Source organism: Fonsecaea pedrosoi (genome assembly GCF_000835455.1).
Source record: "Fonsecaea pedrosoi CBS 271.37 unplaced genomic scaffold supercont1.4, whole genome shotgun sequence".
NCBI classification, from domain to species: domain Eukaryota; kingdom Fungi; phylum Ascomycota; class Eurotiomycetes; order Chaetothyriales; family Herpotrichiellaceae; genus Fonsecaea; species Fonsecaea pedrosoi.
Window position 1 is genome coordinate 4,107,734 of NW_013550612.1, and position 19,986 is coordinate 4,127,719.

Consider the following 19,986-nt stretch of genomic DNA (forward strand, 5'->3'; position numbering starts at 1 on the left):
GGTTCAGGGGTATACCAGGGGTGCGCCTTCACCGCAACTCCTAGTCGGGCAAGGCTGAGAGAGATTGGGCAGCAAGAGTTTGCCTGGATTTCGGAAAGCTTTGACGGATGCAAAAGAGGGGCGGTATTGGGGACGAACAGTGCAAACAATCAAAGAAAACAAGGGCAGAGGGTCATTAATTCCATTATTTGGATATGTACTCACTTGGTTGGTGTCTGTTTCCTCTCTCTCTCTCTCTCTCTCACACACACACACACACACAAAAACATCTCACTCCAAACCACCAACCACCACCACCGCTCCCCCGGAGACCCGGAGGGCCTTGAGTCCTGTTGACCAAATCTCTCGCGTGCGCTCACACCTGATCGCTGTGCCTCCTGCGGACGGTGACCATGACGTCCTTTGGCTGGTGGAACCAGCCCTGCCAGACGGACCACTCCTTGCCGTCCATCTGGAGATCAAAGTCGTAGTCACGCAGGATGGCCGGGAGTAGCTTGTACATTTCGGTGGTGGTGATGTGCTTGCCGATGCAGATGCGCTTGCCGTAACCGAAATGGATCATGTGACGTTCCATGTGGGCGGCCGCCTTCTCGCCGTCGCGGAACCAGCGCTCCGGGATGAACTGTTCGGCGTCGGCGCCGAAGACGGCCTTGTCGAAGTGCACCGCGTTGGCGTTCATCATGACCGTCGTGCCGCCGGGGAAGAAGCGCCCGCAGATCTCCACCCCCGGGTACGGCACGACCCGCGGCAGGCCCGTGCCCAGTGACCCGTGCATGCGCATCGCCTCGCGCACCACCGCGTGGAGGTAGGGCAGCTTGATGGCGTCGTTGTACCGCACGGGATACTTGAGGGTGCCGTTGGCAAAGGCCTCTTCGATCTCGGCGCGCACTTTGGCGAGCGTCGGCGGGTTTTTGTGCAGGTAGTAGAAGATGGCCGTCAGCGCAATGTACGTGGTGTCGGAACCCGCCCAGATCATGGCCCAGAGCTCCGTGGTGACGTCGAGGATGCCAAAGTCGTTCTTGGGGTCGTTGGCGATGTCGATGAGTTTGCTGAGCACGTCGTTCCGGTTGTACGGTCTCCCCTCGGCCATGTCGTCCAGACGCTGCTTCACCGCTGCGTGGGATTGGTCAATCACGGTGAAGAACCCCTTTGCTCCCGCGCGTGTCGCGGGATAGATCATCTGGGACAGAAAGTACAGATTGCGAAAACCCCACGGTATATTGTTCAATGCCGCAGCAGGGTTGGGCATGACGTCCATCAAATGACACCAGTTGTTATAGTCGACTAGAATGTATATGTCAATGCTGAACTAGGGTGGTCTTGTTTTCTCTCTTTCGACGAGATTGGGAACTTACTGTTGTCTCTGATGAAGCCAAACCCACCTTCCCGCCCATAAAAAATCTCGCCAATGATGTCAAAGGTGTATTTGCGAATCCAAACGGACACGTCGAAGACTTCTCCGGTGTCGGCAAAGTGATCCATCTGCTTGCGGAAGAGGGCGATTACCCTGTCCACGCACGGCTCGTACTCGAGCACAGCAGCTTGAGTGTACAGGTGCGCCACCGTCCGTCGTCGCCAGGTGTGAGCTGCCTCATCCCGTTCGGCGAAGCTATCCTTGCGCTTGGAAATGTGCGTCAGGAAATTGTTGTAAAAGTCGCCCTTGGTAAATTCATATTTAGGACCGTATATAGTGTCGACGGCCGAGGCGTCGGCGACTGAAACCTGATTTGGGGCAAGCCGGACAAGGTAGCCATATTTCTTGTGGATCGGGAGTTGGTAGTCTTGACCCCGGCCATTTCGCACGGCTCGAAAGTACCAGAGACTGGTGATCGAAGCCCAAAATGGTCCGGGGATATCCCTCAACGGGTGGAAGTAGCGATTGTAGACGGCGCACGCAAAGACATAGGCAATGATGCTCGGAATGAAGATTTGGAGCCCAAATATAATGTTGTCCTTCGACAAGAGGGGTGACAACAGCATTTTGTTGTATACGTAGCACTGGTACACGAGGGGAGGGACTGTGTGAGGGAGGGTTGCACAAAGAGAAGAGAACGAATAGGCGCTGAATGAATACAAGCATGTACCTTGAGGTCACCTCACCCGAGTCGAACTCCACGAGACCAGCCTGCCCACCTATCGTCACCCTCCACACTCCTCTCCATGCATGCAGATGCTTCAGGGATGATCCCACATGAGGACATGGAATGCGGTTGGCTGTTGATTCATGTTTTCTCGGTACAGCTCTTCGAATATCCTGCATGGTCTGAGGATCGGGCCAAAGGGTTCGATGATTGAAATACGTGGCATCTCCCTGACGCCTCGTGTGAGAGCGTCATCACTGAATCGAGTTAGCAGTCAACGGAGGGATGAGGGCGAAGAATGCCCACAGGGCCAACAGGAATTGAGTGTCTATGCCCAGGGCAGCCCACAGGCTGCGACCGAGGTCTTTCGTCCGTCTTCACTGATATGGCCTGCTGAACCTCATTCGACCGTCACGCACGCACAGGGGACTACTGCACTTCATGCAGGTGTGCACGCTGCAGGCGGCAGTTCGTGGAATGGCGAACTAGAGATGCTGGAAAAATGCGGAGCCGCTGATGGGATCGATTGACTCTGAGGGTTCTGGGAGGGTGTAGGATGTGCATTCGATGGAGAACATGTGTGCCGTCAACAAGAAGTCGTGTAAGAATCTGATTGAGCGAGAGGCGCCACAAGCTGCGTCTGACGATTCCCAGTTCCATGGTGTCGGGACCTTGACGGAAAGTCACGCATCTGCCAAGATTTGGCCAACACGACGAGCACCAAGCAACCACGAACTCGCACGAACAATTCCTGTACTGGTGATGTACATAAGACTTGCACCGAATGAACCTTAAAACACCCTGTCATAACTCTTTCTACCTAAACTGCGAAAACGTCCTTCTCGTCTGTCGGCTTTGCGGCTAGCTCTTCACGGTGCCATCCCAGCGCTGACTCTACGAGTGATGGAGATCGCACCGATCATTCCATGCCAAGTCGCCTTCAATCCCCCGTGCCAATGCTATATTCCACCATATCACGTTTCAAATGATCGACAAGGCAATGCCAACACAGGAATCTTCTAAGGAAGAAAGCTTTATCTCGGCAGGATATAGCATCCACGGGACGAGTCGTGCACGCAGACAAGAGCTAGAAGCAAGGGCGCCAGGTGATGCTGGAGATCCCAAGTCAAAAGTGATACTACCATAATTCGAAACCCCTCAATATCTGCAACGTCGAGGACATGGCCAGGAACAGTTAGAATCGAACATTCGCAGACCGTGGTCATAGGGCAGATTAAATATCCAATACTGCTGCGTAGATCAGGCATGTTAATACCGTCAAGAGAGCTTCTTTCAAGATGACTTGGTTTAGAATCACTGAAAATAGCGTGAACCCAAAATGGCACGGACCCAAGCATACTTTCGAGTCTTGGTGGAGGCAAGCTGGCAATGGCTGGCGGTAGACAGCCAGCCAAACCTCCAAACGCCCATAAATGACTACTACCGGACAGACCAGCAGCTCGTACATATTTTGAACCAGAAACGTCCATGTTCCTCTCGCTATTCGTCAACCTTCTTCCCCATTTCTCGTTCAGGAGATGGAACGAATAACGGAATTGGCGGGTGGTCATCGGACCACTCTCCTCTCAGACCGGTTTCCACAATCTCTGGCTTAAACTTGGACAACGGCTTCAGAGTGATTTTGCGGTCGGGGCGGCCTAGTGGTGTCTCCAAATCAGATAGCACCGCTTCAGACACCCTAGCGAGAATAAAATGCTCTTGCGCGTTACAAAACCTTGGAACGGATTCAGCCGGTTTGTCTTCCTCTGCGTCTCCGTCATGGCTGTGATTGTCCAAGAGGCAAAGCAGGTAGTGGCCAGTTGCCACCCCAGTGCCCGTGATTTCTACGAAGCCCGTGTCATCCCAACGGTTGCTGTCACCGGCACTTTGTTCTCGAGCCAGAAATATGTTGTCTAGATTGTGTCAGTGGAATCCACGACCCGCAGGTGGCTTGTCGACAGCTTGGATTCCACACTTACCTAATGGGACGAATAGGAAAGCCTGGTCTTCTGTGCCATTCTCGCCTGCTTTATATCGTATCCCGAACAAGGGGCCGGTATTGATCGCTGTGATGTCGTAGAACTCTCGGACACTCAGTTCTGTCTCTAGAGGACCTAGGACTCGGCCGTTGAGGCGCAAGGCCAGCGGGGTGCTTTGATAGCGTCCGAGATCAAGATCTGGCTTGATGGAGAGATATTGGCTCCAAAGCCATGAGTTCACCTTGCCCAACGTCTTATTGTTCGCACTCCAGTCGGCCATCCGCAGACAAGCGGCGAATTCTTTGTTGGGTATGTTCTCGACAGTCCTCAGGCTCCGATCCAGGTTCTGATCGATCAGAAGCGTAAATGGAAAAAGAACATAAGAAAATAGTCACGGATACATGTGAAAGCCTCTCCATTTCTGGGTCGCCGCTGATCTGCCACGCCGAGAAAGAGTTCGCCAAAGGGGATCACGAAGCTCCCCAGCATGCCTGGATACCACGAACCATCGTGGCGATGTATGACAGGGCACCTCGTTGCTGCTGGCTGGGGCGACGCAACCTACCTGCGACCACTTCGTCTTCTGGAAAGATGTTACGAGGAGGACAACCCGCCTTCGGCTCGGGGAAGGATTTGCCAGGGTCGTTGACCACTGCTCCAACTCGTTCCATGATCAAGCCAACATCGTAAAGAGGGAAGAAATGCGTGAGATCAGCCGCCTGTGTTTCCACTTTCTAGAGACCGCGAGTGACAGCTCGGCCGTTGGAGACGCCGAGGCAGCCAAGGTCGACAGTCTCTATGATGATATCGTCCTGGAGAACAAACCCCAGGTAGAGCTGGATTGTCAGAGGATTATGAAGGATCCCAGTGTGCAATGCTTGGCTGTCAATGGGTACTCGTTTGACCCTGTACCACCTTGCCTCCGCTGTCAGCGTATCTACTCAGGATGGAAGCATTGGAAAGACCACCAAGCACGATCAAAGACGGCAAAGGACGCAAAGGAGAAGATCGAGTACATCTCAGCGCAAATGGAGTCCGCAGCAGTCACAAAATCCCACACGGACGTTTCCTACTGCGCCGAGTCAGTCGCTGCAGCGAAGCTTTACTCACTGAGCACTGAGAAGCCGGTTCTTCAGTGATACCCGACTCGCTAGGGTTAGATTGTGTCTCCCATGACCTGGAACAGAGCTCTCGTTCATGCAGAGTGTGATCCAGCCCGGCTAACGCTCAATGGTCGGCGAAGAAGGCCAGGTTGAGGCTCGTCGGATTTGGAGCACGGATTATCGGCAGCGATGAGGATTAAGGTGAACATTGCGCGGACCCTGAACGTAAGCGTGACGTGGCAGCACCAGGCGTTCCTGAAAGCAGCGGCGAATGGATATGTGAACAGTTCCGAGTAGAAGACTGATTCGAGTCGCGTGGGAGGTCAGAGAGACGAGTACGAATTAAGTTCTGTGCGTCTCGCTTCCATCCGCAGACCATCGCCTCAGCCTCACTAGCAGACTACATAGTGACTAGCCATTCACTTATGTGGGGGGTGCCCTGTGCTCCTCATTCTCAAAAGCCCAAAATAATTATTGCATTGCAGCCCACCGCAGCGCGTCTGGACATTCCCAAACCTTTAATTACATACAACAGCCACTACCCACTGCCTTCACAGCGACCTGAACGACACATTCGACAACCTCCCTGCATACGGCGACCGTCATGGACTCTGTTGTTCTTCGGCCCTTGGACTCCATTGAAACGCACCTCAACGCCCTCGTCACCTCTTTGACACAAACCAATACCTTCGCCAATGCGCCGCAACTCGCCCAAGACCTCATCGCCGACGACGACGAGCTCGCCTCGTCCCTCTCCCTGCTGCAACGCCATCAGCAAAACTACGCGCGCATACTAAACCTCCGTGCAGAGGCCGCCACGCTGCAAGAACAGTTAAAGGACACAATTCGAAAGTGTGTCTCCTTCAGACAAGAGATCGGCCAAATCAACCCGTCAATTCTCGATCTGGACTCGGATGAAGATGGAGAAGACGAAGATTCGCAAGTTGCAAGAGTCGACTACCACACCCTTCTCACCTTCGCGGCGAGGATAGGCAAACACAATACAATCGCGGCGAGGGAAGCCGAAGCTGAATCTCTACGGAGGAAGATTGCCGCCAAAAACAAGGAGCAAACGTCGCCCCCTGCAGTTGCAAATGGCCTCGAGGCACCCTCGGCCACGGCCGAAAGCGCACCTGAGGGAACAGAGGAGGCCAGAGATGAAAACCATACCGCCGAAACAACTGCGGAACTGATGCGCATAAACAACACAATCGCCGTGCAGCGCGCACAAATGGGCGTGTCATTCCCTGACGCGGGCATATTACGCGTCGGCGCATTGGGACAGCTCCAGCTATTCTTGGAGCGGCAGCGACAACATTCGGGGGTTGATGCGGGTGCAGGACAAGAGGAGGCCAAGGCCGTGCAGGAGGCGTTGGAGAAGGAAGTGGAGAAGATGGTCAGAGAGACCGAGGACATTGCAGAGGATACAGGGACAGCTGGGGATATGGAAGAGGACGACACCACCGCCACCGCCGGTGGCTGGACAAGTCCGGTGTTGAAGCGTGGCTTGACGTTTGAGGGAGAGAGCAATCAAGATGCCCCTGCAAGTGCCGGCCATCCCTCTACGGGTCAAGCGGCACTTCCTCCAAAGCCGCCCAAACCACCGCAGCCGAAGAGGAAGCTCGACTTGGACTTTCCCGACAGCGACGAGGAGGATGAGGATTGATGCAGATCCCCCCCTTTTCAGCAGAAGCGACTTGTTCAAATGCAAACTTTTCAAGGGATTTATTTGCCCCATATCCGACCCAACCACTTCAGCAGAATCAAAGGCCCAACGGGGGAAGAAGACGCTCGATCGTCCGAGACGGATATCCATCCTCTCTTACTTCTTGCTTCTTCTACGGCAGGGCATACTCGTGCAATAGACACATGCTATGTCACGTTCATATGTCTGCGCTTGCAGCCTCGCCAACGCTTGTTGCAGAGCAGGGCAGAGTAGACAAGGACAGAGCAGGGTCGAACAAGGAAAAAATGTCTCCCCACTTGAAACTATTCTCTTTGGCTTTGTCGTATCTGTGAACGCAGCTTCATAGGTACCTGCCTACCTACCCATCTATCTGGGTATTCCTGTACATTGTTGTCACTATCGTCACTCCTGATAGACCATGGATTATTGCTGACAGACGACCTTTGAAACAAATGTTCTTGTATCTCCTGCCCCTCCTGCACCGGTTCCATGCTCACACCACAGCTCTGATTATCCCACAGACAGCACTTCTCTCCGAAGGGGTGGCCATACTCTCCAAATCCTTCGGCTCCCGCGCGTTATTCCTTGAACCAGTGAAGTTGACTATCCATGTTGTTTGTACAAGCCTACCCTCTCTGTCAGTCTTCGGTCCCCAAACCTCCAGAGCTGTGCTTCAGACACTTACTCTCTCGTGCTTCACCAACAACTCAGTCTGCACCATCCAGCAAACTACATCTGCCACGGTCTAGCGCCTGGTCCTGCGGCTCCCCTTGCGATTTCTCTGTCCAAAACTTTTCACGTCGCGGTGCTTTGGAGGCTCTGGAGATGGACTCTTTGGATCAAAATCATAGTCTCCGTCGGTGTCGTCGTCATCATTTTCAGAAGGAGTCTCACTTCCAATCAGATCAGACAGTGTTGGTGACTTTACCCGCTGTGCCGCTGGCTTGTTGAAACCGTGTGAGGATAACTGATCGTCGGGATGGTAGGGAGGAGTTGGTTCGTCTCGGATAGAACGGTGTGGTCCACCTTGTTTTGTGAGTGGCATCATGTTCCGGGAGAAGTTAGCCTCATCGCCAGATGCGGCGGGAGTGAATCCAGCGGACGGTGTTTGTGGTAGCTCTGAAGAATGGTTTCGCCCTGCCTGGGTTGTCGTGTGATATGGCGACTGGAAGGTGTTGTGTCGTGTCTTGCGGATTCGCGGTTCAACCGACCTAGTCATGGTACTTAGATCCACGTCGGGTCCGTCTGTGGTGCTGTGTTGAGTTCTGGCAAGTTTTGGGGTAGCAGCACCGGCCTCCTGGTCAGTATCATCCAGCGCAACAAAGTGGTAAGATGGGGAGCTCATCATGCTCTTGTCCAAGTGTCGCGCCTTCTCAGCGTCTGTGTCACCAGGGTTTTGTCTTGCAGTATTGACCATGGGATTATCATCGCGGAAGAGACCCTCGCGGCGATAGAATTGTGGATAACGGGGGTATTGCTTAGTGTAGAAGGCCAGTTGCTGTTGTGCGCGAAGCTCTCTTTGTCTTTCTTGATGCCATGTAGCTTCTTGTTCCACCCGTCTTTGGCTCAAGATATCTGACTTCTGCTCCTCCAGCTTCTGCCGGATGTACTGCGCCTTCTGTTCGTCAAGACAAAGCTGATAGCGTCTTGTCATCTCGGGGTCAGTTTCTAGCTTGTGCTCGGCAACCCCTTGGTAGGACATGATCTCCTCGGGCCTCTTTCTCGTCATGATACCGTACCTCAGGTTGGAGAAGGACTGGACCCACGCGTTGCCGTCTTGATGCATGGCTTCTTCCAAAGGGGGCAGCAGAGGGCTTGTGCGCGGAGGAGGATCGCGCTCGTCGGTCAACATCTGCTCTTGTGATGGATGATCCATGCTTGAAGCACAAATAGCTGTGGCGTTGGGTGTGTGTAGGATCTTTGGGTAAGGGTCGATGGATGGCGAGACGATGCAGGAGAAGTGGAAGTGACATTTTTATATTGTGCCAGGTAGAGCGGCTCAAGTGAAGACAGCAACGCCTTTGCCTGAGCGCGTAGTCCAGTCGACCGCCAAGTTCAGTGCTAGGGTACAGTCGGTCAAGGTCGGTTGCGGCAGTCGCTGTCAACATCTCAAACGCGACCTTTTGCTGTGAATCTGGTCAGCGCTGCCGCACCCCAAACAATGACCATGTATCCACCCAGCAGTGAACAAAGGGGGAAAAGAAAATCACACCCATATATATTGTAATGGACAAATTTCTGTCAGCAATTCAAGAGCTGGTACAATGGTACATTGGTGTAAGGCTTGTTCACACGCCCTCAAACTCTCACCATTGATCATCCTTTCTGGATCCCATCTACCTAAGTCGCCGCCGACTGAGAATACCCTGAAGTCCATTCAATCTGCTGTTGTAGGAACTCTACTAAGCGAGCATCTCCCTCGATCAAAAGTCATGGTAACTTCAGGTATGATCATAGGTTCATCTCTTGCGCAGGAGTTCAGGGAAAGGGAAAAGGAAATGATCATGGGATTGTAGAAGGCACGATGGACACGGAAGCGTCCTCTTCTGTTTACCATTTTGAATATGCTAAAGGAAAAAATAAAACCTTACCAGAGGGTCGGGTTTTCTCATACGTGAGTTTTTGCAACCTGAGATAAGTGGAGTATGTGTGTGTATATAGGGAGGGGGTTCAATTCAGGGTCAAAGAAAAATACTTATTTGTTTCCTTGTGAAATTTCTTTCTTTCTTTTGTTTTGATAATGTGCGAGGAAAATCACTACTTAGCATAACAAACCCAAGTGAATCATGTCTGTCAGTGAGAATTAGTTACCTCCAGCTCAAAGGTCACTAGCATTGGAGCATACAATCCTTTTTCCTATTACCACTTGAACTTACTTAATAGTTCTTTTCCATATGGCAAATTGACGGACCTGACTATTATTGATAATGATAGCCCTATGATGAAGAGCATCACAATCAGGCCAGCCACATATTCAACATGATTTGTGTTGTCAGGGGTGATCCGTAGTGGAATGAATTTACTGAAGCTGAACCCTCCGGCCATGTTGTTCTTTATACTGGGGATGAGGGCAGAGTATATAAGTGGCTTGTACAAGTCAACTATAATAGTGATCTTAGAGTATTAGCTAAGTAGTCATGATAGGGCCGAGAAAGAGCACGACTTACTTACCTATATACTCCATGCCCGAGTGCCAGGCCAACATTACTGTTAGGAAAGGGGCGTCAGCCTTGTTGGGGAAGCGGTCTCCAATTTCGGTCAGCGACGCTAAAATGCAGGATCACAATCCCAGATGCATGAATAAGTAGGAAGATTGACAGTCAAACGTCGAGATTGGAGTCATGAGTTGATTCAAATGGCTGTCTAGATCATCAATTAAATGAGTACGTAGAAGAATGGAGGCAGTGGTGGAATTGTCGTTAGCTCCCTCGCTTTCCCCATCCACTGAAAAATCCTCCGGTGCTTGCCGTCGGTGCATGTGTAGATTTGGGAGTTTCTTTTGGTGGCTGACTTGCCGCCACAGCAGGCGTCGTTGGTGACTCGGTCGCACTGGCTCGCGTCGTAGGGGAGGATGTCGATCCACCCAAGATCTTGCGCAAGGCATCTAGCTTTCCTTTGGTCTCCTCCAACTCCTGTCGTGCCACCGCCTCAGCTGTCTTGGCATTCACCAACTCCAGCAGTAGTGTATCATTCGAGATGGGCTCGTGGTTTTCAGTGGCGAGGACGGCTTGGGCGTTGAGGCTGCTTGAACGCTTAGAGTAAGGCCCAACACTGCTTGATCGGGGCAATTCCGGTTTGCCCAATTTCAGCTCTCGCAGTCCAGATTTTGGGGGAGGCAACTTCAGGTCTGGGAATTCAGTGACAGGGGTGTAGAGGTCGGCAGGTGAGTCTGGCACCGAGTTATTGCGGGAGCGCAACTCGCTGACCGTCCTTTCCAAACGCTGCTTGTCACGATGCGCATCCTGAATCCGAGCTCGAGCATCTCGCAGCTGCTCTTTGAGAGTGTTTTGCTCTGCTTCTCGCTCGTCAAGTTGTCTCATGAGATCTCGACACCTCGTTACCTCGGCATCATGCTTCTCCTTCAACTCCGAAACTGCGTCGCGGAGCTGGTGTTTGGATTGCGACACGGATAGTCGCTTGGAGCCGTCCCGACACAGTTGACATTCAGCCTGAGCCATGAGAATGTCAAGTTCCATATCTTCGTCTGTGGCCTCCGAGTTATCCACATCCACCAATTCTCTGATATCGGTCGTCTGCCGTTGTAGTCGCTCCAGCAATTTCCGGGCAATCTGCCGATCCTCTTCACGTTCTTCTCGCTCTTTCTGAAGCTCTTGGGCAAGTTCCACATGCTGCCGTTGAACTTTGGAAAGTTCTGTAAGCAAATCTTCGATCTGGTTATGGAGATTGCGATTGCTGGAATCGGGAGTAGGTACGATTGCAGAATGGACGCTGGTGGCAGCGGATACGGTCGATTTCGGCGGTGCTTCTTCCGAGATATCTGTGGCAAGTGTACTGATGTCTGTGTTGGTTGTCTCAAGCGAGTTAAGGGTCGATGTCAGACTTTGTCCTGAGGACGATTTCCGAACCGACTTGTTATTTCCTGGGATTGTAAGACTCAGATTCTGGGATCTAGATGGCGCGTGGGACGAGCCTGCCCAGAATCTCCCCAGGAACGAGGACACGGCACCTTTCAATGAGGGTGCCGCCGTTAAGTTCAGCGAGTGCCTGAAATTTGCCTCCAGTGAGTCAAGGGACTCTCGGCTCACCAACCCAGTCAATGACACAAAGTCCGATACCAGATCATCTGCATGCTGTGCATAAGTGTCCCAGAGACTTCTCGACAGCAAAAACTGCATCGCGTCCTCAAATTCGGTGGAGGCAAGTAGCTTCTTCTGGTTCCGTTGCATCAGTGACAACGCAACCCTCATCAGCGTTTCTGTTGCTCCTTCGGACAATATCACATCGTAAATTCTGAGAAGCATAGGGAGTGGACAGGTGACGGCGAAAAATGACAGGAACCATTGTGACACATATAATGGTTCGACCTTTAACTCCTCAAGATGAGCCGCCAGTTGTGGTAAGTGTCGAATCAAAAGTTGCTGGAACTGGTATATTCGAAGATGTAGTCCAGACAAATCGGGTAAATAACATGAACGCAGGTCATAATTTTCCATAAGCCTACATTGGTGTCAGCTTTCTCAATGAAAAAGGAGCGGTGTTCAGACCTAACAAGGATGCAAAAAGCTTCCGGTTCGCTCATGTGCATCAGGAGTGGCCCAACGACGAATCCAAGGCCCTGGCAATACCCGATTTTGCTGTCGTAAAGTGAGAAAGCTTTCAAGACTTTGCCGAGCATTCTCTGGCCATCGCCGTCCTTCTCCCTAAACATGTCCACGTTGGGAAAGCTCCTGCCCACATCTTTTCCAATCAATCCATCGTAAGGCGAAGGCTCATTGGAGAGTCTCTGATATTCTGAATGTAGAAATCCATCGTGAGCTTGAGCAATACTGGGCCAGACAACACCACGTAGCGGTGGTGGTACACCTCCTCGAATCTTGTTGGATGTCAGAGTGGGTAGTCGTTGGGCTGTTTGAGTATAATCTTGAACCAATGCTGCCCAAAATTCCAATTCTGTCATGGGAGGAGCAGGAAGTAGCGAATACCTCAAAGATTGGCGCTGGGGACCATCGACCATTCGTTTGAGCTGCTGTACCGAAGGAGGGCGGGTGTTTTTGCGCGGGCGCGAAGGCGTTGTGATGCCGGCTTTAGGATTGGTGGCTAATGCTGCATTCTCCTTCTCCAAACGCGCCAGCAACAACGTCGTCGACTACCTCTTGTTAGCCGCAGTTATAGCCAGAGATATCGAGAGCTCACCTCATCCGTGGCTTCATCCCTCTGTTCCTGTTCCTCCGATTTTTCAAGACCCTCCCAGTTAACAGAATTTAGCGAAATTGAGCTTTCGGAAGTATGGGAAGAGGATCGACTGGTGCGAGATGAGGGCGGACCGCTGCGAGGCTGCGAGGCCTCTTGAGAGATGTCTGGTTCAGCGATGATGTCGAGATCGGGATCAAAGGGTATATCCGACAGTCGCACTGAGACCATTGAACTGTGAGGTAGAGGTACATTCTCGGGTTCTATATCACTTCCATTCTCGAGCATGGTCTCGGAAGGGACTGGCGGGATGGCTTCAACTTCGGCCATGTCGGTTGTTCCTGGGAGCTCTAAGGCAGTCTGTCACCCTTATAGAAATAGCGATATACGAGGCGGGGGTGATAAGAGAGGCCCAGATTCCAAGGGCGAAAGAGTGAGCACTTGGAGTGGTTGATACTTGGGAAGCTGTGACGGCCCGCAGATATTACAACGAGAGACTGCTCGCCAGGTCTGCCAGCGACCGTGCGAGGGGAGTGCGATGCAAAGAAGCAAGGAATGGCTATCGTCAAGGACGATGAAGGGGAGGAGGAAAGCGAGCACAGTCCATAGGTACTTTAGGTCGGACATGTTTGAAGCAGTAGTGGGCCAGGGGGCTTCGAAACTATGGATTCGGCACTAGTCCGCCGTGCCCGCCAAATTGTCCACACCCAATGCTTTGATTGCCCACCATTCATGCAATTTCGGCTCTCTGCATGCTCCCAGAGTACCGAGTCCTAAATCATGAGAAGGAAGGACGCCATATGATGTATATTGTCCCTGCATGGAACTCTTTACAGATTGTGTATACTCAAATATTGTGGCCCTGCAGGAAGGGTGAGTTTTCAAGAGCGCGCCTTGGAGAAGAAACGCGTCAATGGCGTTGCGGGGAGGAGGAGGAGGTGGTGGTGGTGGTGTTGATGGGTGGCCGTATTGGCGAAGCATTCTGACACACTTCTAAAGCCGCAAGTGCAGTAACGAGGAGCGAATGTCACGCGATGAGTTACTGCCCCAGACGAAGAAAGGGCTACCTATGAATTACTGCAGTTAGTCGAAACTCGATCTGACAAAGATCAATACCTCATGTTCGGAGTATTATTATTGTTGAACTGGGGCGACACTGCAAAGTCCGCGGCACAGAACTATTGGACACTTAGTTGCAGACCCGCGGTTCAGACTTTCGAATATGGAGCAACAGTTTTAAGGGGCTAACAATGGCTCGTTGCCACAGCACAGGCAATGTCACAAACTATCATCGATTGTGTTGCCACTAATTTGCAGACTCGCATAGTACTTTATGAATCGTCGATGTGATAGATAGTCGTCCCATGAAAACATTCAACTGGCTTTGAAGAGCGGGAAAATGCAGTACTTTCGTATTAGAGATAGTTCAGGATAGGTATTTCCTATATAGGCTTAGTTGTGACGCGAGCTCTTGGCGACTGTGGGGCTTCTCTACTCCCCTTCAAGGTTGGTTGTGTCGTTGTTTACAAGGTCAACAACTGCACTGGCGTATCAGAAAATGCACTGCTGAGTCTTCCAGAACCGTCAAGATAAGAGAGATAGTAACATCTCTCTGCGCCGCATGTATTGACAGCCGCATTTTCCTCGACCCAACTGCTGGGCGTTCCTGATTCACCTTTCTCTCCGATTACACCGGCGTGATGGACTCCTCAATTTTCGACATTGATGATGGCTCGGACTTTGAACCCGCTACTGTATGTTCCAGCGCGTTTTCCAAGAGTGGAACGCAGTTCTAACAAAGCTACTCAGAAACCCAAGACCAAACCCGTCAAGAAAGCCTCTGAGACCAAGCCCGCGACAAAGAAGGCAGCAGCTCCAAAAGCGAAACCTGGCCCGAAGCCAAAGACCACCGTTCCTAAGAAGCGCGCAAAGAAAGACTCGGAAGATGAGGCCTCAGATGATGAGGCCGGTAACCCCTTCAACGATGAGTCCCTGCTTGAAGACACTCCTCCACAGGCAAAGAAGGCAAAGCCAAACCCAAACCCGGTCAAAGGGAGCCACAAGAAACCTCTCGGTGATGTCGTCAATGAAGCTTTAGGCCTCGATGGAGCGAGCGATTCTCCACAGCCTCAAAAGAAGAAGAAGCGCGTCTCAGAGCAATACCAGAAACTCACGCAGTTGGAACACATCATCAAGCGTCCCGACACCTACATTGGCTCAGTCGAGCGCACAGAGAGACAAATGTGGGTTTACAACACAGAGCAAGACTGCATGGAGTTTCGCGAAATATCTTTCGTTCCCGGTATCTTCAAGATCTTCGACGAGATCTTGGTCAATGCTGCAGACAACAAGCAAAATGACAAGAAGATGGATGAGATCCGTGTGACAGTCGACCGTGAAAAGGGGGAGGTCAGCGTGTGGAACAATGGCCGTGGTATACCTATCGAGATTCATTCGAAAGAAAAAATCTACATTCCAGAGATGATTTTCGGCCATCTTTTGACCGGCTCAAATTACGACGACAACGAACAAAAGATCACCGGTGGCAGAAATGGCTACGGTGCGAAGCTCGCCAACATCTTCAGCACGGAATTTACAATAGAGACCTCCGACTCCAAGCAGAAGAAGAAATACAAGCAGACTTGGACCAAGAATATGTCCGAGATGGGAAAGGCCAAGATTACTGATTCCAAAGGGGAAGACTATACCAAAGTGACATTTTACCCCGACTTTGCGAAATTCGGCATGACGGCCATGGATGACGATCTCGAAGCGCTTTTCAAACGTCGAGTTTATGATCTTGCTGGCACCTGTAAGGGGGTCAAAGTCAAGCTTAACGGCACCATGATTCCCATCAGAAACTTCAAGAAATATATTGAAATGTATACCAAAGCCATCAAGAAGGAGCGAGGCGAGGAGGCGGCAAATGACAACTCTGAAATCATCACAGAGTCTCCCGATCCCCGTTGGGAAATTGGCTTTGCCGTGTCTGATGGCTCGTTCCAACAGGTGTCATTCGTCAACTCAATCGCCACTACCTCAGGGGGTACACATGTCAATTATGTTGCTGACCAGATCGTCAACCGTCTCATGGACGTTGTCAAGAAAAGAAACAAAGGCGGTGCCCAAATGAAGCCAAATCAGATTCGCAACCATATCTTCGTTTTTGTCAACGCCCTTATTGTCAATCCAGCTTTCACTTCGCAGACAAAAGAGCAACTGACCACAAAAGCCAGTCAGTTTGGAAGCAAATGTCAGATTTCCGACGAATTTATGAAGAAGGTTGCAAAAACCGAAGTCGTCAGCAACATTCTTCACTTTGCACAGCAAAAAGCCGACCAGATCCTCAAGAAATCCGACGGGAGCAAACGAAGCCGAATGAACAACCCGAAATTAACCGATGCAAATAAGGCTGGCACGAGAGAAGGGCACAAATGTACTTTGATTTTGACCGAAGGTGATTCGGCAAAAAGTCTTGCGATGGCAGGACGTTCCGTGGTCGGTCCTGACCTATTTGGTGTGTTCCCGCTACGAGGCAAGCTTCTCAACGTCCGAGATGCTTCTATTGACCAGATCTCCAAAAATGCTGAGATTCAAAACATCAAGAACTTCCTGGGTCTGCAGCACAAGAAGGTATACACCGACACCAATGGTCTCCGATATGGACATCTCATGATCATGACGGATCAAGATCATGATGGAAGTCATATCAAAGGGTTGTTGATAAACTTCTTGCAAGTTCAATTCCCTAGCCTGCTAAAGATCCCCCAATTTTTGGTCGAGTTCATTACGCCCATTGTCAAGGTGTGGAAGGGCGACCCAAAGAATCCGACCCAATCTCGCTCTTTCTACACCATGCCAGAGTATGAGGCATGGAAAGAAGCTCATAAGCACGAACGTGGATGGGAGAACAAATACTACAAAGGGTTGGGAACAAGCACGGCAGAAGATGCTCAGCAATACTTCAATGACATCGACAAGCATCACAAAGAGTTCGACGTCATGAAGGATGACGAAGCTGCTTTGATCGAACTTGCTTTTTCCAAGAAGAAGGCGGACGAGCGAAAGGAGTGGCTGCGGCAATTCAAGCCAGGGACGTTTCTGGACCACACAACCAAAAACATTTCTTACACCGATTTTGTCAACAAAGAGCTAATCCTGTTCAGTATGGCCGACAACATCCGATCCATCCCCTCAGTGGTGGATGGTCTGAAGCCCGGTCAGCGAAAAGTCATGTATGCCTGCTTCAAGCGCAATTTAAAGAAGGATATGAAGGTTGCTGAGCTGGCGGGTATGGTTGGTGGTTTGACGGCGTATCACCACGGTGAAACATCTCTCCAGCAGACTATTGTTGGATTAGCGCAAAACTTTGTCGGATCGAACAACGTCAACTTATTGGAACCTTCGGGCCAATTTGGTACCCGAAACCAGGGCGGTAGCGATTCTGCAAGCGCCCGTTACATTTTCACCCGGTTATCGCCCTTTGCAAGGAAACTATTCCACCAAGCCGACGAACCCCTGCTCTCCTACAACCTTGATGATGACAAGAAGATTGAACCTGAGGTATACGTACCGATCGTCCCCATGGTCCTTGTCAACGGTGCCGATGGTATCGGCACGGGCTGGAGCTCTTCCATTCCGAACTACAATCCAGAAGACATTGTGGAAAACCTGAAACGAAGAATGGCCGGTGAAGAGTGGAAGCCTATGCAACCCTGGTTCCGCGGATTCAAGGGTGAGGTCAAGGCTACTGGGCCTGATAGATATCAATTCAGTGGTATTATCCGCCAATCTGGTGACACTGAAGTTGAGATAACAGAATTGCCTATCCGCACATGGACGCAAGATTTCAAAGACCGCTTGGAAGAGATCCTCAAAGCAGAGAAGACCCCATCGTTCATTAAGGACTACAAAGATTACAATACCCATGACACGGTACATTTCATCATCCAACTGGACGAGAAGCACATGAAGTCGGCCCTTGAGGAAGGCCTTGTGGAAAAGTTCAAACTCACAAGGTCAGTGGCAACGTCAAATCTTGTGGCGTTTGATCCAGAAGGCCGTATCACAAAATATGCGAATGTCGAAGCCATCATGGACGAATTCTACAGCTATCGTCTGCAATTGTATGCCAAGCGCAAGGAGTGGCTTTTGCAAGAAATGCAGAAGGACCTCAGACGGCTCATGAATCAAGCTCGGTTTATTCAGATGATAATTGATGGGAAACTGAGTATCTCCAAGAAGAAAAAGGCTGTGCTCATTGCAGAACTTCAAAAGCTTGGCTTTGATGCGTTCCCAAAGACGCAAGATGCAGCTAAACAAGGTGAGACCGAGCCCGTTGTCGATGAGGATGATACCGAAGAAGATTCGGTTGACGCCAGCGCCTACGACTATCTTCTCGGCATGGCTCTGTGGTCCCTGACACAAGAGCGAGTTGAGAGACTTCAACGACAGATCGGGGACAAAGAGGAGGAAATCGATGTTCTCATGAAGAAATCGAAAGAGGATCTCTGGAAACATGACCTTGACGAATTCATTGCGGAATGGAGGTTCCAGCTGGAGGACGAGCACAACCGCAAGCGCAACATCCGCAAGGGCCGTCGAGTCTCGAAGAAGTTTGCTACAGCAGCAACGACAAAGCCCACCATCAAGAAGCGAAAAGGGCTCGGAGATGCGTGGGATGACGACTCTGATTTCCAGGAGTCTGCTCCCAAGGCAAAGAAGAGTGCGCCTGCTCCGAAGCCAGTTCAGGTTGCAAAACAGCGCTCCATTACAGCGTATGCTGCGCCGAAGACCAATGCCTTGAAGAATGCTTTGGAGAAGCGAGCCATGTATACTGATGGTGCCAGTGACCCTATTGAGGAGCCAGAGGACGGCGGTGCAAAGTCTGGCGATGATGGCTTTGCCAACGGTGTCAAGGACGAGTCTGACCATGAGAACCCTATCCCCAAAGCTGCACCCCGGCAAGCACGTGCGGTCACCAAAAAGCCGACAAACTATGCATTGTTGAGTGACTCTGAGAGTGACAATGGAGATGACCTGCTCGCTGATCTTGGCGACATGGTGAAAGGTCTACCAAGCAATCTCAGTACCGATAGCGGTGCTGAAGCGCGTGCCCTTTTCTCCAATTCTGTTTCTCGTCCAGGCAGCAGTCACGGTTTTAAGCCGGCTCTTAAGCCAGCTGCAAAAGCCTCGATGGATCTTTCAGATGATGAGACCGACTACAAGATGCTTGCTCCCCAACAGTCACCGAGAAGATCAATCATTGTGACAAATAAGGATGACACCAATTTTGTCCAGGATTCCGACGAAGATGAAGCTCCAACGAAGCCCACGAAGAAGCCTGTAACCAAGAAGACAAAGAATATTGTTAGCGACGATAGCGAGAGCGATGTCGCTCCGCCTAAAGCAAATAAGAAGGGACCTGCCAAAAAGCCAGTGAAGGATGAGCCAGTGAAAACAAAGAAGGCGGCGCCGAAGAAACCGGCGGCGACAAAGAAGGTGGAACAATCTCCAGTCGCCAAGGCTTATGCTAAAAGACTTGCAAAGAAGAAAGTGGTGGATTCGGATGACGACATGGATGCTCTGGCAGATGATATTCTGAAGTCACCTTCAGCCTCCGAGTCGGACGAACCGGTTGCAAAGAAACCGGCGGTGAGGCCGGCCAGGCGAGCGGTGACTGCAAAGAAGCCTAGCGTCTACACTTTTGATGACGATGAGGACGATGAGGATACCGGTTTCCGTGACGATGGTTCCTCGGCGGCATTTTCGGACGAGTGATTATGTAACAATGGCGACGGTTGGATGGATGAAGCACCGAGACAGTTGAGTGGGACATGGTTGGATGAGATATGAGATGGATGTGCATATGGATATCGTTTTGGAGTTCTGTTTTGGCTGCAATCGCATGGAGCTGCGGTTGGCACAAGATATCGTTCCGTGGGGATGCCGTTTTTTTCTTTGACGACTCGACGTTGGCAAACTTCTGAATCTTTCAAGACGACAATGCGTAATGGTCCCAATGGTTTCGGCGGGCTCATTGTTTTTGTAGTTTCAGCTGAGTTGGGCGGTATAATTGTCTCCAGTAGAATAAGACGAGCGAGGCCGAGGAAAGGAGCAGCAACAGACAAAAGGCAAAACGAATTGGAAGTTCCCGAAGTTTTATTATGTACGGGCTCGACATCTTTCAGCCCTCTACTTCGCTGGGATAATCACATTGATCCTTCATCCTGAGAGATGTGCAATGCGTAAAGTGGGTTGAGTAG

At 51.1% G+C, this 19,986-nt stretch overlaps 7 protein-coding genes across 7 annotated transcripts; 3 read left to right on the plus strand and 4 right to left on the minus strand.

Annotated features, from left to right (window-relative positions):
- Positions 1-355: 355 nt before the first annotated feature.
- Positions 356-1,980, minus strand: Z517_07289 (uncharacterized protein; the record flags this gene model as incomplete). Its single annotated transcript, XM_013429027.1, has 2 exons — positions 356-1,284; positions 1,356-1,980. The coding sequence occupies 2 exons, from the start codon at positions 1,978-1,980 to the stop codon at positions 356-358; spliced, it is 1,554 nt and encodes a 517-aa protein (XP_013284481.1).
- Positions 1,981-3,581: 1,601 nt separating this feature from the next.
- Positions 3,582-4,340, minus strand: Z517_07290 (uncharacterized protein; the record flags this gene model as incomplete). The annotated part of the gene is made up of 2 exons (XM_013429028.1): positions 3,582-3,994; positions 4,061-4,340. The coding sequence occupies 2 exons, from the start codon at positions 4,338-4,340 to the stop codon at positions 3,582-3,584; spliced, it is 693 nt and encodes a 230-aa protein (XP_013284482.1).
- Positions 4,341-4,761: 421 nt separating this feature from the next.
- On the plus strand, positions 4,762-5,199 carry Z517_07291 (uncharacterized protein; the record flags this gene model as incomplete). Its single annotated transcript, XM_013429029.1, has 1 exon — positions 4,762-5,199. The coding sequence occupies one exon, from the start codon at positions 4,762-4,764 to the stop codon at positions 5,197-5,199; it is 438 nt and encodes a 145-aa protein (XP_013284483.1).
- A 568-nt stretch (positions 5,200-5,767) lies between these two features.
- Positions 5,768-6,829, plus strand: Z517_07292 (uncharacterized protein; the record flags this gene model as incomplete). Its single annotated transcript, XM_013429030.1, has 1 exon — positions 5,768-6,829. The coding sequence occupies one exon, from the start codon at positions 5,768-5,770 to the stop codon at positions 6,827-6,829; it is 1,062 nt and encodes a 353-aa protein (XP_013284484.1).
- A 766-nt stretch (positions 6,830-7,595) lies between these two features.
- On the minus strand, positions 7,596-8,726 carry Z517_07293 (uncharacterized protein; the record flags this gene model as incomplete). The annotated part of the gene is made up of 1 exon (XM_013429031.1): positions 7,596-8,726. One exon carries the CDS (start codon positions 8,724-8,726, stop codon positions 7,596-7,598), a length of 1,131 nt encoding a protein of 376 aa, XP_013284485.1.
- A 1,543-nt stretch (positions 8,727-10,269) lies between these two features.
- Z517_07294 (uncharacterized protein) lies at positions 10,270-13,051 on the minus strand (the record flags this gene model as incomplete). The annotated part of the gene is made up of 3 exons (XM_013429032.1): positions 10,270-12,028; positions 12,076-12,677; positions 12,725-13,051. 3 exons carry the CDS (start codon positions 13,049-13,051, stop codon positions 10,270-10,272), a joined length of 2,688 nt encoding a protein of 895 aa, XP_013284486.1.
- Positions 13,052-14,421: 1,370 nt separating this feature from the next.
- Positions 14,422-19,501, plus strand: Z517_07295 (uncharacterized protein; the record flags this gene model as incomplete). The annotated part of the gene is made up of 2 exons (XM_013429033.1): positions 14,422-14,475; positions 14,531-19,501. The coding sequence occupies 2 exons, from the start codon at positions 14,422-14,424 to the stop codon at positions 19,499-19,501; spliced, it is 5,025 nt and encodes a 1,674-aa protein (XP_013284487.1).
- Positions 19,502-19,986: the final 485 nt, after the last annotated feature.